Source organism: Halichoerus grypus, chromosome 10 (assembly GCF_964656455.1).
Source record: "Halichoerus grypus chromosome 10, mHalGry1.hap1.1, whole genome shotgun sequence".
Taxonomy (NCBI): domain Eukaryota; kingdom Metazoa; phylum Chordata; class Mammalia; order Carnivora; family Phocidae; genus Halichoerus; species Halichoerus grypus.
Window position 1 is genome coordinate 94,844,166 of NC_135721.1, and position 15,107 is coordinate 94,859,272.

The following is a 15,107-nucleotide window of genomic DNA, read 5'->3' on the forward strand; positions in this document are numbered from 1 at the left end:
CACACCTGCCCAACCAACAAAACTGAGCAGCTCCACCGCTCCTCACACTCCAGCACATTTTCTGGAAAGCCGGGGAAAGTGAATCTTCCCTAATAAATTCTTACAGGTTTTTTTTGGTGTTTTGTTTTGTTTTGCTTTGTTTTTGCACAGTCAATACAATGAAATAGATTTTGTTTTAACTACTTTTATGCCCCCTCCCCCATGAGCACAGGTGAATATTCTAGAAGACATTCTTTTGACCCAGTCCCTCCACTGATCATCTGGTTGACAGGTAAATAAATATTTTCTTTTTTTTTTTTTTAAAAGATTTTATTTATTTATTTGACAGAGAGAGACACAGCGAGAGGGAACACAAGCAGGGGGAGTGGGACAGGGAGAAGCAGGCTTCCCGTTGAGCAGGGAGCCCGATGCGGGGCTCAATCCCAGGACCCTGGGATCATGACCTGAGCTGAAGGCAGACGCCCAACGACTGAGCCACCCAGGCGCCCCAATAAATATTTTCTTTTAAAGGAGAGAAGAGAGAAGATTTAAGATTTCTTCAAATATTTTGAGAGAAAATAAGTTCACCTAAATACACATATTACCTTAGATTGAATTCTGGACCCCAAATTTTTTATTTCATTTGCTATAAAGAGCATTAGTGGGACACTGGATGAAATCTGAATAAAGTCTGCAGGTTAGGTACTAGTGGGAACACTCAATCTGTGGTAATTTTACTATAGTTTTGTAACAAGATATCTGTTTTTAGGAAATACCCACTGAGCATTTAGGGGTAAAGGGACACAATGTCTGCAACTAACTCTGAAATGGTTCAGAAAAAAGAAGGGTGTATGTGTGTGCATGTAAATGTGCATGTGTGTGCATGCATGTGCAAAGAGAAGGGAGGAGAATGAAACATGACAAAGAGCTAATGTTCAGGGAATAAGGATAAAGGGTAGACATGATTGCAACTTTTCTGTATGTTTGGAAATACCTTTAGGTGTGGAAGGCATTATTTTTCCCTCTTTCTTTGAATGGTTGCTCAATGAAGTAGCTTTCTTGGCTGACAGTAAAGTGATCATAAATCTGGAGATCCAGACTGATGATGACTTATATAATCATCTCTCTGCTTTTTCAACATCAGCTTTCCAATCTCAAATGTTTGCCTGTTCTCATCAAAGCTACCTGGGTAGCCAGACCTCAACTATGAGACTTTAATGTGATTCTGTTTTGGAAGCTCATGGATCAGCTTCCTTATAAAACTGGAAATAGTTATCTCTCTGGCTTTGGGAATGCCTGACATTGATTCAGATCACAATGCATCCAAATTACCACCTATTATTAGAAGGTCAGAAACAAAGAGAAATCTAAGCCGGATGCACAAACATGGGAAAAACAATTTTCCCATAACCGAAAGTTAAAACTCATGCCAAAGTTAATGCTGACCCCATAATGATCTGCTTCTCCAGCCCAAGTTTCATTTATTTTTTCCTCCGCCTCTATATCCAGGCGATCTTTGCTTAAATTTAGAGCTTTATATAGCTATAGAAGTCAAGGTTGAAGCAAAAGAGGTTATAAAGTAAGAAGAAAAACAGAATAAACATTTTCATTTGACATCTGGCACTGAAACGAACTACTTGGTTTATATTGGTTCTGTTGTGTTAATAAACCCTATGACGTTACAGCATTTTTGACTTTACCCTAAATGATCATTACATTGAAAGGCCAATGATAGCAATTGACACTGAGCTTTCAGTTGGGCTAGGCTGTAAGTGCTTTACTTATTAGCTCATCTAATTCTTACAACAACTCTTTTATTTTTGCAAAATACTAATATTATTTTACAAATGAGGGGGCAGAGATTTAGAGACGTCTAATGGCTTGCTTGAGGCTGCACAACTATTTTAAACAATCACATTGCTTTCCAAAGTAAATGATCTCTTAATTCTCAAGGTCAAGGCGCTTTAAAAACATTCACCTGTTTATTCCTCTCTATCTAAAGGTCACACAAGCCCCATTCATGGTTATAAGTGACCACTACCCTGTTAGAATGAGGTCACCAAGGGGGGCAAAAGTCATGCCAATCAGTAATTAGGACTGTACATGAACATGGATAGCAGCGTGATTCATAATCGCCCCAAACTGGAAGCCATCCAAAGGCCCATCCCAGTGGAATGGAGAGAAGCATATATTCGTAGAATGGAATTCAGAAAATGGAATTCAGACAATGGAAGATTCATTCCATGGAAAAGAGCACACTGCTGCTCCTGATGCAACTGGATGAATCTCAGAGATACACTGCTGTGTGAAAAAAGCCAGACATAAAAGAGTATCTCCTTTAGCATTTCATTTATATAAAGTTCAAAAGCAGGCACAATTGAATCTATGATGACAGAAGTCAGGATGGCAGTCACCCCTAGGAATACATGAGGCTGTGGGAGGATCCTTCTGGGGAGATGGAGAGGTTCTATGTCTGGATCTGGGGGCTACCTGTGTGTGCTCATATGTGAAAATCTTTCAAGCTGAGCAGTTAAGATTTGTACATTTTATGAATGTAAGTTACAATAATTCCATATAAATCAAACCAACGGAAAACAACTGGAGACCAGCTTGAGATTTTTACCTTGAATCCCAAGGGCAACTTTTAACCTCAGGGTGAGCCTGGTCATCTCTGAGCCAGAGTGTTGACATGAATCATCTACACAAGGTTCTGTGCTGTTCCTGGGGGACAAGGGCACAAGGCCCATTACCAGTGAGCCAGAGACCCTCATGCAACTCATCTTTGCCACCTGGGAAGGACACTGGTCTTTGTGCCATAGATTCCCACTCTCAGGAATGATGCTGTGGAACTCTTTTGTTAGGATAGTTAAAACCTGAGATCCATTGCCCAGTGCCCATTCTCTTAAAATCAAAAACAAAACAAAACAAAAGACCAGTGTTAGATTTTTTTTTTTTAAGTATACTTCTTAAGGATCATAATTTAGAAATAAGACTGGTCTCTTTGCATTCTTTTCTAGGACTTTACTCCTAAACCCTGCACTCCTGAAATCCTTAATAGGCACAAAGAATAGAAAAAATAAAGTTCAAATAACAGGGATTTGGAACCCACCTGGTTCTCTCCAATAGGAAAAACAGATTCTGCTCAAAAAGCAAGAGGGAAAAATGATTTGGAGAAACAAAAAGAACAGAAAATCTTTCAGAATGTGGACTAGCCCAGGAAAGAAAAAAAAAAAAAAGAACAGATCGGTCACATTTCTTGTAAGTTACTACTACCTGTTGTTTTCTACTATCTGTGGTTGCTTAAAATCCAAGAAAACAAAATCTTTTAAACTGTGAGAACAATGATACTGTTCCAGACACCTTATATACACCGACTCTTCAAATACTCAAACAAACCCCATGGGGGGAGGACTATTCTGTGTTTCATTTTCTAGATGAGGGAACAAACCCGGGGAGATCAATACCACACAGCTCACAAGAAGGAGAGCCAGGATTCGAACCCAAGAAATCTGGTCCTGTCAATTGCATTTATCCACAAACAAACAAACATACAAAGGACAAGAAAATACTAGAGAACTGCTTGAAATACAGTGTTTTGAATTTTCGAAACCAAATGTTAGCTGAATGACCAAAATAAAATGAAGCGAATTTTCCGAAAATATTTAGATAGATCCTATCAATTGTTCCCAAGGCTCATGCGTGAGGGGGAAATGGTAAAGAGCATGGCAGAGGCTTAGATGCTCCTTGGCTTAATGAGCTGCAATGTAATAATGTATAGGAAGCGTACGATGTGTTGGCCTCTGGTGTGGTGGTCACTCCTTAACAGGAATGGAAGACAGAAGCCCTGTCTCTGTTGCTTCACTCTGACCGACAGCACAGATACCAGAGAAGGTCAGAGTTCAGACAGGGAACCATCACAAGACTGGCTCATGCATCAGCTTGAGTACTTCCTGCTTATCCACTGCTGCCTAGGGGGAAGTGAGAGCCCGGGAGGTTAAGGTGAAGTCCAGAGAAGGCGCGTGTCTTTGAAAGAACACTAGGAACAGGAGGCCTGGCAGCCAGCCCGGCTCTATCTTCCTAAGCGGCTTTGGCCAAGTCGGTTCACCTCTCTGTCATTGCCTCGAACTTCTGAACTGCCATCTCATTGCCCACAGAAGGCGAGAAGGAACTAGCACCCTGAATGATGGCCCAAACAAAACAAAATAATAAATGGCATTCTTCGGGAGATTCTAACAGTACCCAGAATCTAAGCGACATAATGTCCAAAATGTACAGGCTGCAACCTAAAGTTAGTTGACAAAGATAAAAGATGAGGTCACATGGCCTCTCGGTTTATTTGAGTTCTGGCATTCTGGTTGTTTATTTATTTTTTTAAAAGAAAGTGACAGAAATCGAAGCTACTGTGTGAAATTTCAAATGGTGAAGTTACACTTGTGTAATCGCTACAACGTGTTGAGCTTCCTCTGAACAGTTCTTATTCCAAGGGGGAGTCATCCGAGGGGGTTCTACGTATGACCCCCCTGTATGTTAACCCTCATGTCAGCAGTGGGAGGCGGGCCCCAAGGCCATCCTCATTGTGCAGGTGCACACGCAGCTTAGAAGTCAAATGATGCTCCCAGGGTGGTAGAGACGCCCCGCAAGCCTGTCGCTGGGGCCAACAAGTCAGACAGTGCAAGGGGCTCTGTACAAGAACAGTGAAACGAGCTGGGTATTTTCTTTTATGTGCTAACCTATCTTCCTTTGACTGCTTAATTGGATTAAGGATTAGAACTGACATTGACTGGGTGTCTGTGTGTTGCAAGCACTGTTACGCACTTTACACAGATTTAGAATTTAAACCACTCTTCAGCTGAAATGAGTACATAATCCCTATTTGTTTTAGCTTGGGTTCTCTCAGAAGCCAACCTTGAGACAGGGACTCAAGTGTGAGTAGTTCATTTGGGAGGTGAGCCTGGGAAGCACTGGTAGCAGATGAGGGGAGTGGGATGGGAGAGAAGGCAGCCAGTTATTACTGGGGGCAGCTGGAGCTCAACCAGCTCAACCCCGTGGGAAGTCCAAGACACAGTGTAGAGCATGACTCAGAGGGGAGGCAGCTGAGGTATTTATACACCTGTTCCCTTCAGGCTCCGGGAGAGTGGAGAGGGCATTCATCTCCCAGCCATTCCATCTGCTCTGGACAAGAGCTCTAGGGGCACGAGAAAGTGTCAGGCAGCATGTCTTAGGCACTGCCAGTTGGAAATCAAACAGGTAAGTGGGGGGGGGGGGCAGGCACAATGGTGTCAAGTTCACGTTACGTATGAAGAAACAGAGGCACAGAGATGTTAAGACACATGACCAAGCACACACAGCTCATCAGCAGCAGAGGTCCTGCCTGAGCTTATACTCTGAACCACCAGACGCTCCTGCCTTTAGGCTGAGAAATTTATCCATCCTGTCTTAGCAGAGCTGGGATGGGACACCCAGGCAGTCACAACAGAACTTTGCTACTCCTCTGTACCAACTACTCCTAAAAAGCAGACCACCTGGTGTTCAAGTGGCTCTCGGGTTACATGTGAAGTCCACATGAGCCGTTTTCTACTTTGTGACCTTGAGGGAAGAAGATGACTTTTCCAGGCCTCAGCTTCCTCATCTATAAAATGGGATCACTCACAGCTTCCCAGTGGGATTGCTGAGAGGATCGGGTGAGATCCCACAGGGTGAGCACTTCCTATGCACCTGTCCCCTAGTCAATGGGCAAGAATCACTGGCCCCCTCTGTTCCTTTTGAGTGCGGGGTGCATACTTTGGGATAGGGACTCCAGGTTTAATGATTCAGGCCTGTTTGGTTTTCTTCTGTGTTAACTGTGGTTTACTTGGTTGGAAGTGGGAACTGAAAGTGCTTTGATAAATTAATTGGAAAACCGCCTGGCTTCCTGTCCATCTTTCTCCCTCGTGCCCTCTTACTCTTCCTCAGCCCCTCCCACCTACAGGTACAAAGACAGCAGATCTGCAGTCTGGTCCTCTGGGTTTTCCGCCCGGAACTTGCCAGTGTTTTGTCACAGCCTCATTCTGTCCCCGTCTAATAGCTCAGACTCCCAGACGAGCTGAGTGCCTTTGGCAGTGGTGTGTCTTTCCACCTGACAGGTGGAGAGCTCCCAGCCCCATCTGGGACGAGAGATGAAGGGTGGCTTCAGTTCATCGCTGACAGTTTTTGGTCTACTAATTGGGAAGGCCGGGGTCACACTGCTGTCCCTGCTCTGTGTCTGTCTACTCCATACCCCTGGCCTCCTGGCTTGTCACACTGGCCTGCAAGTGTTTATGGCCAGTGTCTGATTTGATTGGTTGGTACCTGGGCTACAGAGATTGTTAAAGAGTTCGACTCTTACCCTGCCTGGAGTGATTTTTCTAAAATGCTTTCAACCACCCTAAAGACTCAGCTTCTGGGGGTACACCCCTGCTTTGCCCTCCCTTCTTTGCTCCCTATCCTCGTGAAGAAACAACCCATGTTCTCACTGAAGGCAATAGTACTGCGGCCCCTCTGTGCCTCTGCACCTTTCCATATGCTGTTCCCTGTGGCTGGTGGGCTCCTTGCTTTTCCCAACATGGATTCCCATGCAGCCTTGTCTGTCCGCCTCCTCCCTACTCCCTGGGCCCCTGGTGTTCTCTGTGACCTCTGCCATGGCATAGAGCAAACTAGACCTCTCTCCTCTGAACACCAGACCTGGGGGTGCTCACATGAGCCAGCTGCAGTCCCTAGCTAGAGGCCCACAGCTAGCATGGGCTCCAGAAGTGACTTCTGAATTGAACTGAAAACGCATCCTTTGGGTGGCTTCATGAAAATTATGTTTCCTCTCCTTACCCCTGCAGAATACGGGAAGCATGACTCTGGCAATGAAGCCATCCCCCAAGTGTGGGGCAGTCACCCCATCCCTGCAGTCTCCTGTCACCCTGCAGGGATGTCCTGTAACCTGGTTTGCTTTACATTTTGTGAGCAATGCATGCTTCAGCCCATAAATAACACAGGGCGCTTTATCAGTTAAAGGAAGACCCCACCAAAATAAAGATGGCAAGCACTGCATGGTGATTCACTCATATTTCTGTTCATTTTGGTGGGCTTCGAGGAAAGGCATTATGGAAAGTATAGGTTATATTCACATCATAGTTTATGTATAAAATCCATGAGACTGGTTTCTGGACCTTCTAGTAAAAGGCCAGTAAAAACCAAAGCAGTGGAGGGGGCACCTGGGTGGCTCAATTGGCTAAGCATCCAACTCTTGGTTTGGGCTCAGGTCATGATGTCAGGGTCCTGGGATCAAGACCAATGTCAGTCTCCGTGTACAGTGGGGATTGTGCTGGAGATTCTTTCTCCCTTTCCGTCTCCCTTTACCCCTGCTCTCTCTCTCTCTCAAATAAATAAATAAATATTAAAAACAAAACAAAGCAGTGGAGAAGAGCCCAACCTTCCTTACAGAAAAATTCGGAATAATTCACGTAGCTCCTCTGGCCTTGGAGGCGGAGCTGAATTCTAGCCTCATCCCTTGGCTGTGGGCAGCGCTTAGTGTCCTGCTTCTGCAGAAGAGTATGGAGGGGGTGGAGGGAAGAGCCGGCATTTTACAGAGCAGAACTTGGTGAGTCAGGGTAACAACATCGATGATAAGTCTTGTGGAGAGCAGGCCCCCTCTGGTATGGTGACTTCGCCACCACAGTCTTCCTCCCTCCTCATAAAATGGCCCAGAAAGGCAGTGTAGCCGCCCCACGTGGTGTGAGAAGCCCGCTACATGATTTGGTTCAGTCCCATTTGCACCCGGGCTTGACCTTGCTAAGCTTTCCTTTCCTCAGCTCTAAAAATGAGGATAAGGGGACCCCCCCAAGGCATTAAGGGGATTTAAGGGGCTTCTATGCATAAAATTGCTCCATAAACCATCAAGAATCACACACCAGTGAGGGATTATGGGGGCTTTCACTTGCTTCTATTAAAAACACAGTATGCATTTAACACATACTCTTGGATTTGACAGAGGGGCGGGCTATGACTTCTGGTTTCTAAAAGAAGCCCCCGAGCCTGGCCAGTAAGTGAGGATCTCCAAAGTGGACATTGTCCCTGAGAGGTAAGGTGGGGGGTGTTCCTGCCCTGGCCTGTAGACAGACTGGGGAAGCAAGGCAAGCCCGAGGGTGGGTCCCCGGATGGTGAGGGCCCCATCTACAGGTAAGAGCCAATCGGGACCATTCTGTTGGCGGGAGAAGAGTAGCGGAAAACATGTCCAACTCTTAAAGATTCAAATGCCTCCATTTCAATCAACATAGCCTTTCAAGTGGCCCCTTGCTCATGCTCTCAATCGCTGTAAGATTCCTCTTTTGCCTGGTGAGGTTTCTTGCCCAGCAGGTGCTGATCTCTCTCTTGAGATGGAAGATTCTCAGGATGTAGTCAGAAAACACTCTAGCACAGACATCTCCATGTGCCTTATTTTGTGATGCCATCCCAGTTCCCACCTTGTTAGCAAGGGCTCTCTTTCTCTGAATTACTGAGCTACCCATTTCCTTGCACAGAGTATAATGGAGTCGGGGACTTCTAACAGAGATCCTTAACTCCAGGGTTGTGACCCTTCTTTTAGTTGATATAATTAAACCAATTTTTGATGTCCCAAGGCAACAACTGTACAACAAATGATGCCCCATGGGAAAAAAAGAAGTGCTTCCTGCTGGGGTCTTCTATTTAAACTAATTTTCAAAACTAATGTAGGCATTTTTTTTATATCTTGTAAGAGGTCAATCTTTCTCCTTTCTCTCTACCCTTTGCTAACTGTACAAGGCCATTCGCTCCTTGCAGGTATTATGGTCACATGGTCTAGATCAGAAGTCAGATTCAAGGTTCTAATCTCATCTTGGCACCAATATGCCGCTCTGGTCACATCTCTCAGAATGATCCTTAATCTAAAAAGGAGCAGATAATTACTCAAGGGCTTGAACCAAACTGTGAAATAAAAATTAAAAAACAAGTCACACCAGATATTGAAGCTTGAGGAAGCAAAGTAGTTGTAATTGCTGAACTCCTAGGGAGTCACTTCAAGCCCCCTTTCTTATTCATGCTATGCTGTCTGGTGTCTAACCACTTCTCAGTACTGTCCTCTGTTAAAAAAACAAAACTCACATGAATATGAATTGACTTTAAAGATACCTTTTCTTTACATAATTAAAATGTTCTTCAGAGAAAATACAAGTTTTAGTACATAGCAATTAAAGCAAGCAGAACACTATTGTCTTGTTTTTTTTGCTATTGACTTTTAGGAATACAAACACTTGGCTTTTTTAAATGGTTGCTGACAGTCCATGGTGGGCAGTTTGAGTGAAATAGAAAATTTGGGATGACTAAAATTTTTGGAGTTGGAGAAATTTTGTTTTTCTTGAAACAAACCTTGAAAACAGAGGGATTTCCCAAGATTAACGTCAGATCAGAAATAAAAATTGTTTTGCTTGAATAAAATCAAAACACTGACCACAAAAATGCAACAAGTTCTGCAGAGTGGAGATTTCACGATCAGAAGTTTTGAACTAATCTCTCCCATTGGTTGCAAAAGACTGGAGCAAGACTGGTATGACGGGCAAGCTCACCAAAGAGGAAACACATCTATGATAGAATAATGAGCAATGTCACACCCTGTCTCTACTTTACAGGGTAGGACACACCAGTCATGAGTATACCTCACTGTCGATGAAGTTACTGATCCCTGGACTTTCGCGTAGGACCTAAAAGTGTGTATGGTTTTGTTAAAGCATCTGTTTGTCCTTTCTTGTACCACTTTGTGGGGTACGGGGGAATGAGAGTGAGTGGAGAGCTCTCCAGAAGGGAAACAATATGTGGCCCTGGAAGGAACAGGGGGCTTGACTCACCTGGGAACTCAGCATGTCTTATCCCTACTGGCTTCATTCCCCAACCAGGAGAGTGAAGCTGATGTCAATCAACTAATATTTGTTTATTCAAGACCTCGAAATGGCAGGGCTTTCTGACAGTGCTTTAAAGGGTAGTCTAAACAGAATGTAAATTCTCCATACTAGGACACAACCATTTAGAGTGGTAGTTTTTTTTTTATTTTTGAGACTGGCTATTTATCATTTTACACTCACCTAGAAAGTGCTGACTGAAAGGGCTGCAACAAGAGTATAAGGTGGCAGTGAGTGAGAGCTGCTTGGTGTTCTCATTGGCTTTTCTCTAGACAACTGAAGAACCACTCTCTGAAGAAGACAGACTAGCACCATTTCCAGATACTAAATGTAGACGCGTATGCACTCATACAGTCATTTTTCACATATGAATGACAGCTCTAATTCTACATGGGTTAAGCCAGTGAAATGCCCCCTCCATCTTCCTTGATTTCAGGATGGACATTCTGTAAATGCAGGCTTTAAATTTAAGTTCCCACCTCTTGGTTCAGAGCTATCACCTTCAGAAGTTGTGGGAAAGGAGGACAGGACTAGATTGGCATTCTTGAAAAGCCTTAGGAGCATTAGTAGACACCTGTCCAGAACCAACTTAAGGCTTGGTATTCCGGAGATGGCGTTCAAAGTGAATCCATTCAGAGTGAATCCATTAAAAGTGAATTACTTCCTCCCAGGAAGTGAGATATGGTAGGACCATGCAAACAACTGAGAAAAGATCTGGGTTGAATCCAAGCTCCCCTACTTATCACCAGTGAAACCCTCTACAAGTCACTTTTTATATTTTGGCCTCTGTTCTTGAATTTGCAAAACATGAACTCTATCTACATAAATGTACCAACCTTGAGTTGGTTATGGGGCTCAAAGGAGTGACTGTATTAACCAGTCTAGTAAACTAGTGAGCACTTCATGAATATGTAAAACACAGACAATTAGACTAAGTCCAGTGTTTTGTCGGCGTCCTAACTGAGTGACTTACACATTGAAGGGGATCGGTTTTCTGATCATTAGGGTCACCTCTTTCTCTCCATTTGGGCAAGTGTTGAGTTTCTCAGGTTGACCTCTGCTCTGGTTCACCTTCCTCTTAATTTCAAAAGCCCAGCACATTCATTGTACTTTCAACACAGAACGATGCTTTCATGGGGGAGGCAACATGTGATGAGGTGCAAAAGTTTAAAAAACCAAAACAAACAAGCCAATAAAAAAAGTGGGGCAATGCTTAGTTGGCCACACCCACACCTCCATACAGAACTGTAGTCTGAGCTGCCTCAACAAGGGGTGAGCCTCCTCTTCCAAACGCCGCACCTGCTAGTGACTAGCTGGTGTGGCCTGGGGACAAACGGCTCCACCTGGCAAAGCCCTGCTTCTCCACCCCACAGGGGATGGCCGTGCCTGCTTCACGGGTGAGACCAGGCCCTGCTGACACCACCTGGCTAGAACCCTGGCTCATGTGAGAGGCTCCAGACATGTCAAAGTCCCTTCTTGTCATGACCTTAGTATAAAGAGGGCACGTTCTGCATGACCTTAGATTTTAAATTAAAAGCCACATCCTTCCAGAGCAGCAAAGTGTATGTTTGTTTTTGGAGAAAATGAGCCCTTTGGGCTCTTCAAAGAAGCTGGCAGAAGAGCCTCCCAGGGAACAGCACTCTGGTTGGTGCTTACAGTCTCAGCAGGGAAGGAAGGGAAGGCCCTTGTTCCCTCGGGAGCCTTGTCTCTGTGGGATGGTTGGCGCTGTGGCCACATAGCTCGGTGCTGACATCAGCTCCCGCCTGGCTCCCCGCACTGGGCTCCCCTAGAGGAAGCTTCTTCCACCGGTTCAGCGTCCCTGTGAATATGGCATGTGAGCTGGTCTCCCCTGAGAGGCAGGCTCTGGTGGGACGGGGCACAGGATGGCCTGGATGGCTGTTCCGCCTGCCCCTAGAAACCTTTCTCAGTTCCAAGCACACCACAAGGGCACATTCCTTCCAGCCTCTCTCCTCAGCAACACCCAGCTCTAACCCCGCCCCGTCAAACCTCGAGAAAACAAACAAGGCTTTGATTCCTTTGTGAGAAAATCAAAGAGCTGCTGAAACTTACTTAAAGGAGAAAGAGACAGAGACAGGGAGAGAGAGAAAGAGAAAAAGAGAGGAAGGGAGGGAGAGGGAGGGAGAGGGAGAGGGAGGGAGAGAGAGAGAGAGAGAGAGAGAGAGAGAGAGACCGCTCTACCACATACTGTTTACTACTTTCAACAGACCCAATCAGAAAGAAGAAATCTGGGTTTAGCTTTAGGAACTGCCTGGAAATATTTGCTAGCTCTTTCAGCTGTGGCTGCCCAGTGAATGAGGTCTCTGAAATTAGCCTTTTAGAGTCAACCTTCTGAAATTAAAAAAAAATCCTTGCAACACTCTTTGCCCTGGAAAAAAGGATGCCTTGCCAAATTCAAATTTTCCTTGGCCAAAGTAACTATTAACAATTCAGCCCTTCGATGAGCTTATAAAGAAAATATTTCCTCTTGACTTTGGAGAAAATACCTTTCACGTGACCTCCAGATATGTTACTTATTTGAAAGATACACAAAATAAACTTGTCTTTTTTTTCCTTTTTTTTTTTTCCTTACTCCAAAATCCTGTTGTTTAAGGAATTCTATGGCTTCAGAAGCCAGCAGGGCGTTTACCCTTTTGGTAGAAGGGTGACAGGATGGTGGTCCCAGGGGACTTCCAGATGTGGGTCTGTTGTGGTTACTGAGCTGTCACTTGTCACACAGTCATGGTCACTATGGAAACTCATCCAGCGGCACACCCGTGATGGCTGCACTCTTACAAACGTACACGATCCCTCAGTGGAAAGTGTCCTTCCCAAACAAAGCAGAGGAAAACACCCTCCCAGAAGACAGCACAAATACTTTTCTATTCAGGCACTGCCCGCAGACCCACTTTCATGAAACACAACACGGCCGTGTCACACACACAGCCCCAAATCAGGGGAGGCACCCGACCCTCAGAAGGCAAACTCTACCCCTGAACAGAACCATTCTGGGGTTTCCATCTGTAGCTCCCCGAAACACTTGCAGCAAGCCTGGCTTGCAGCCGGCAAGTCACATCTAAGGTGAGCGCTGCTTTAAGAAGCTACCGTGCCCTGCTGATGGGTGGAGGGCATGGAGTGTGTTGTTGTTTTGAACCCCAGAGAAAACTTCAGCCAAGAGAACTGCCACGGGATGCACCATGCTATGAGGTGACAGGACTCTCTGTGTTTAATAAAAAAAACAACAACAACAACAACCACGTGGGGACTTACCGATTTGGTCTTCGGGGATCAGCGACTCGATGGGGGGATCCAGCTCTGAGCTCTGAGCCAAATAGTTTTTCACCTGGGTCATGAACTGCCGTATGGTCTGCAGCATGTCGGTGCTGGACACGTGGCACTCCTTGTTCTCCTGCAGAAAGCTCACGTAGTCCTGCACCAGGCAGCCGAAATAGGTGCACTTGTCCCGGGACAGCTCCGCGATCCGCCTGACCATGCGCTTCTCGGGGGTCAGGAAGGAGCTGAACACCCCGCTCATCTTGCGCAGCTGGGACTTGACCAGCTTGGGCAGCACGAAGGAGCTGTTCCTCTTCTTTTTGGACTTGATGGGGGGGGCCATAGTCTCCTGGTCACTCTCTTCCTCGCAGTCCTCCAGGCTGCTGTTGGTGTCCGCCTCGTAGCCAAACAGGGGCATGCTGCGGTCGAACTCCAGCGAGTCGGAGGAGGAAGTGGAAATGCTCATGTCGCTCAGCCTCTGCCTGCCTCCACGCCACGGGGGCCGGGGTTCGGGACCGGCGGCCCTTGTGCAATCCCCCGGGGCCTCGGCAGGCGGGGCCCCACCTGGCCTGCCAGCTGTGCCCGGCCCCGGCTCCTCCGGCTGCGGCTCCCGGCCGGGACACGGCCGGCCGCCGGGCAACGTCTTTGCGCTGCCTTCCGCCTCGAGAAAAGAAGCCTGCTTCTTCAGCCGGGGTGGAGGGATGGGGGTTGGTTTCGTTCCAAGCTGAGCTACGTTCCCATGTTTGTTATGGTTGACTGTTTCTGGCATGCTCGCCTGGGTTTCAGTCCTGGACAGCTGCGGGCTTGTGTGGACACTATTAATAGCGGGTGGCGGGGGCCTGGGTGGGGGGGACCGAGGCCTCTCGGTGCCATTCGCGTTGGGAGTCCTTGTGCAGGGCCGTTTCAGGCCTCCACCGAGGTCCTGGCTGTGCACTTTCAAGAAAAGAGGATTAATAAAACACAGGGCTCCGTTGGTCTGGCTGCACTCCAGCTCCGAAGGCGTCCTGGTTTTTATAGAATGCACTCCATTTATAAGGCAGAGCTGACGAGAGGCAGGACAAACACCGTCTGAGGAGAGAGGCCTATGGGGAGGTGGAGGGTTTGGGGGTTTGTTGTCAGCTGGAGAGCTCCAAAAATCTGAAAGTCATTATCAGTGAACACAAGAATGTAAATACAGTACTCTCGGGCCATTCCTTCACAAATTATAAAAAAGCACACTTGCATGACAACACACGTCTTTGAAGGGGGAGGTGCCACACTTGGGTGTGTGTGTGTGTGTTTTTTTTTTTTTCCTTTTCTTTTTTGCTTTAACTGCATTCCCTTACTGGAAAGGGTAGAAGTGCTGCCAGGCCCAGCTGTGGGCTCACAGAAAGGCTCCAGGGTCTTTTCACCTTCAAAGCCCTTGAGAAGCAGCTTGGCCAACATATAAAGCCAGCCCAGGCTTTGCACAGGTGAGGAAAGGACTGGAACTGTTACAGAATAAGCCTGGAAAAGGCCATGGGGCTCCCCGACTTGCTTTACAAAAACTGAACTTACTTGAAAAGCAAGCCACCCTTTCCAAGCCACTTCTCCTGGAGGTCCCTTCCAGAGGACCTGGCAGTTCCCCTTTAATGGGCCGGATCAGCAGCTGGGCCTGGGGGATGTTACACAATCCGCTTGGGGTTTTACACGTTCAGCATTAAAATCCCAAAAGGAGGAAAAATACACTCATGGAACCCATCAGCAGAAAAAAAGGACGGCAGACCTATGCAAACGCTAAGTTCAAGTTCAACCGTTTATCGTAGTGGTTAGCTGCCCATACTCCCTAAATCTGAGACCTCCTTACTAGGGCAACACCCACTCAACAGTCTTCGGAGTAGTGCACATTGCTTATGCAGCTACGGCCCTATGTCACCCACATACGGGGCTCACACTTCCACACAAGTCGTGGGAGACGGTGAT

General features: G+C 46.3%; 1 protein-coding gene across 10 annotated transcripts in view; it reads right to left on the bottom strand.

Moving 5' to 3' along the window:
- The window catches only part of RIN2 (Ras and Rab interactor 2), a 235,391-nt gene that overhangs the window by 11,380 nt on the left and 208,904 nt on the right, over nucleotides 1–15,107 (bottom strand). For all 10 annotated transcript variants that reach the window (XM_078056864.1, XM_036085384.2, XM_078056865.1 and 7 more), the window contains one exon: nucleotides 13,164–14,303. In XM_078056864.1, coding sequence (XP_077912990.1) covers nucleotides 13,164–14,303 — 1,140 coding nt within the window. The remainder of the gene's footprint in view (nucleotides 1–13,163; nucleotides 14,304–15,107) is intronic.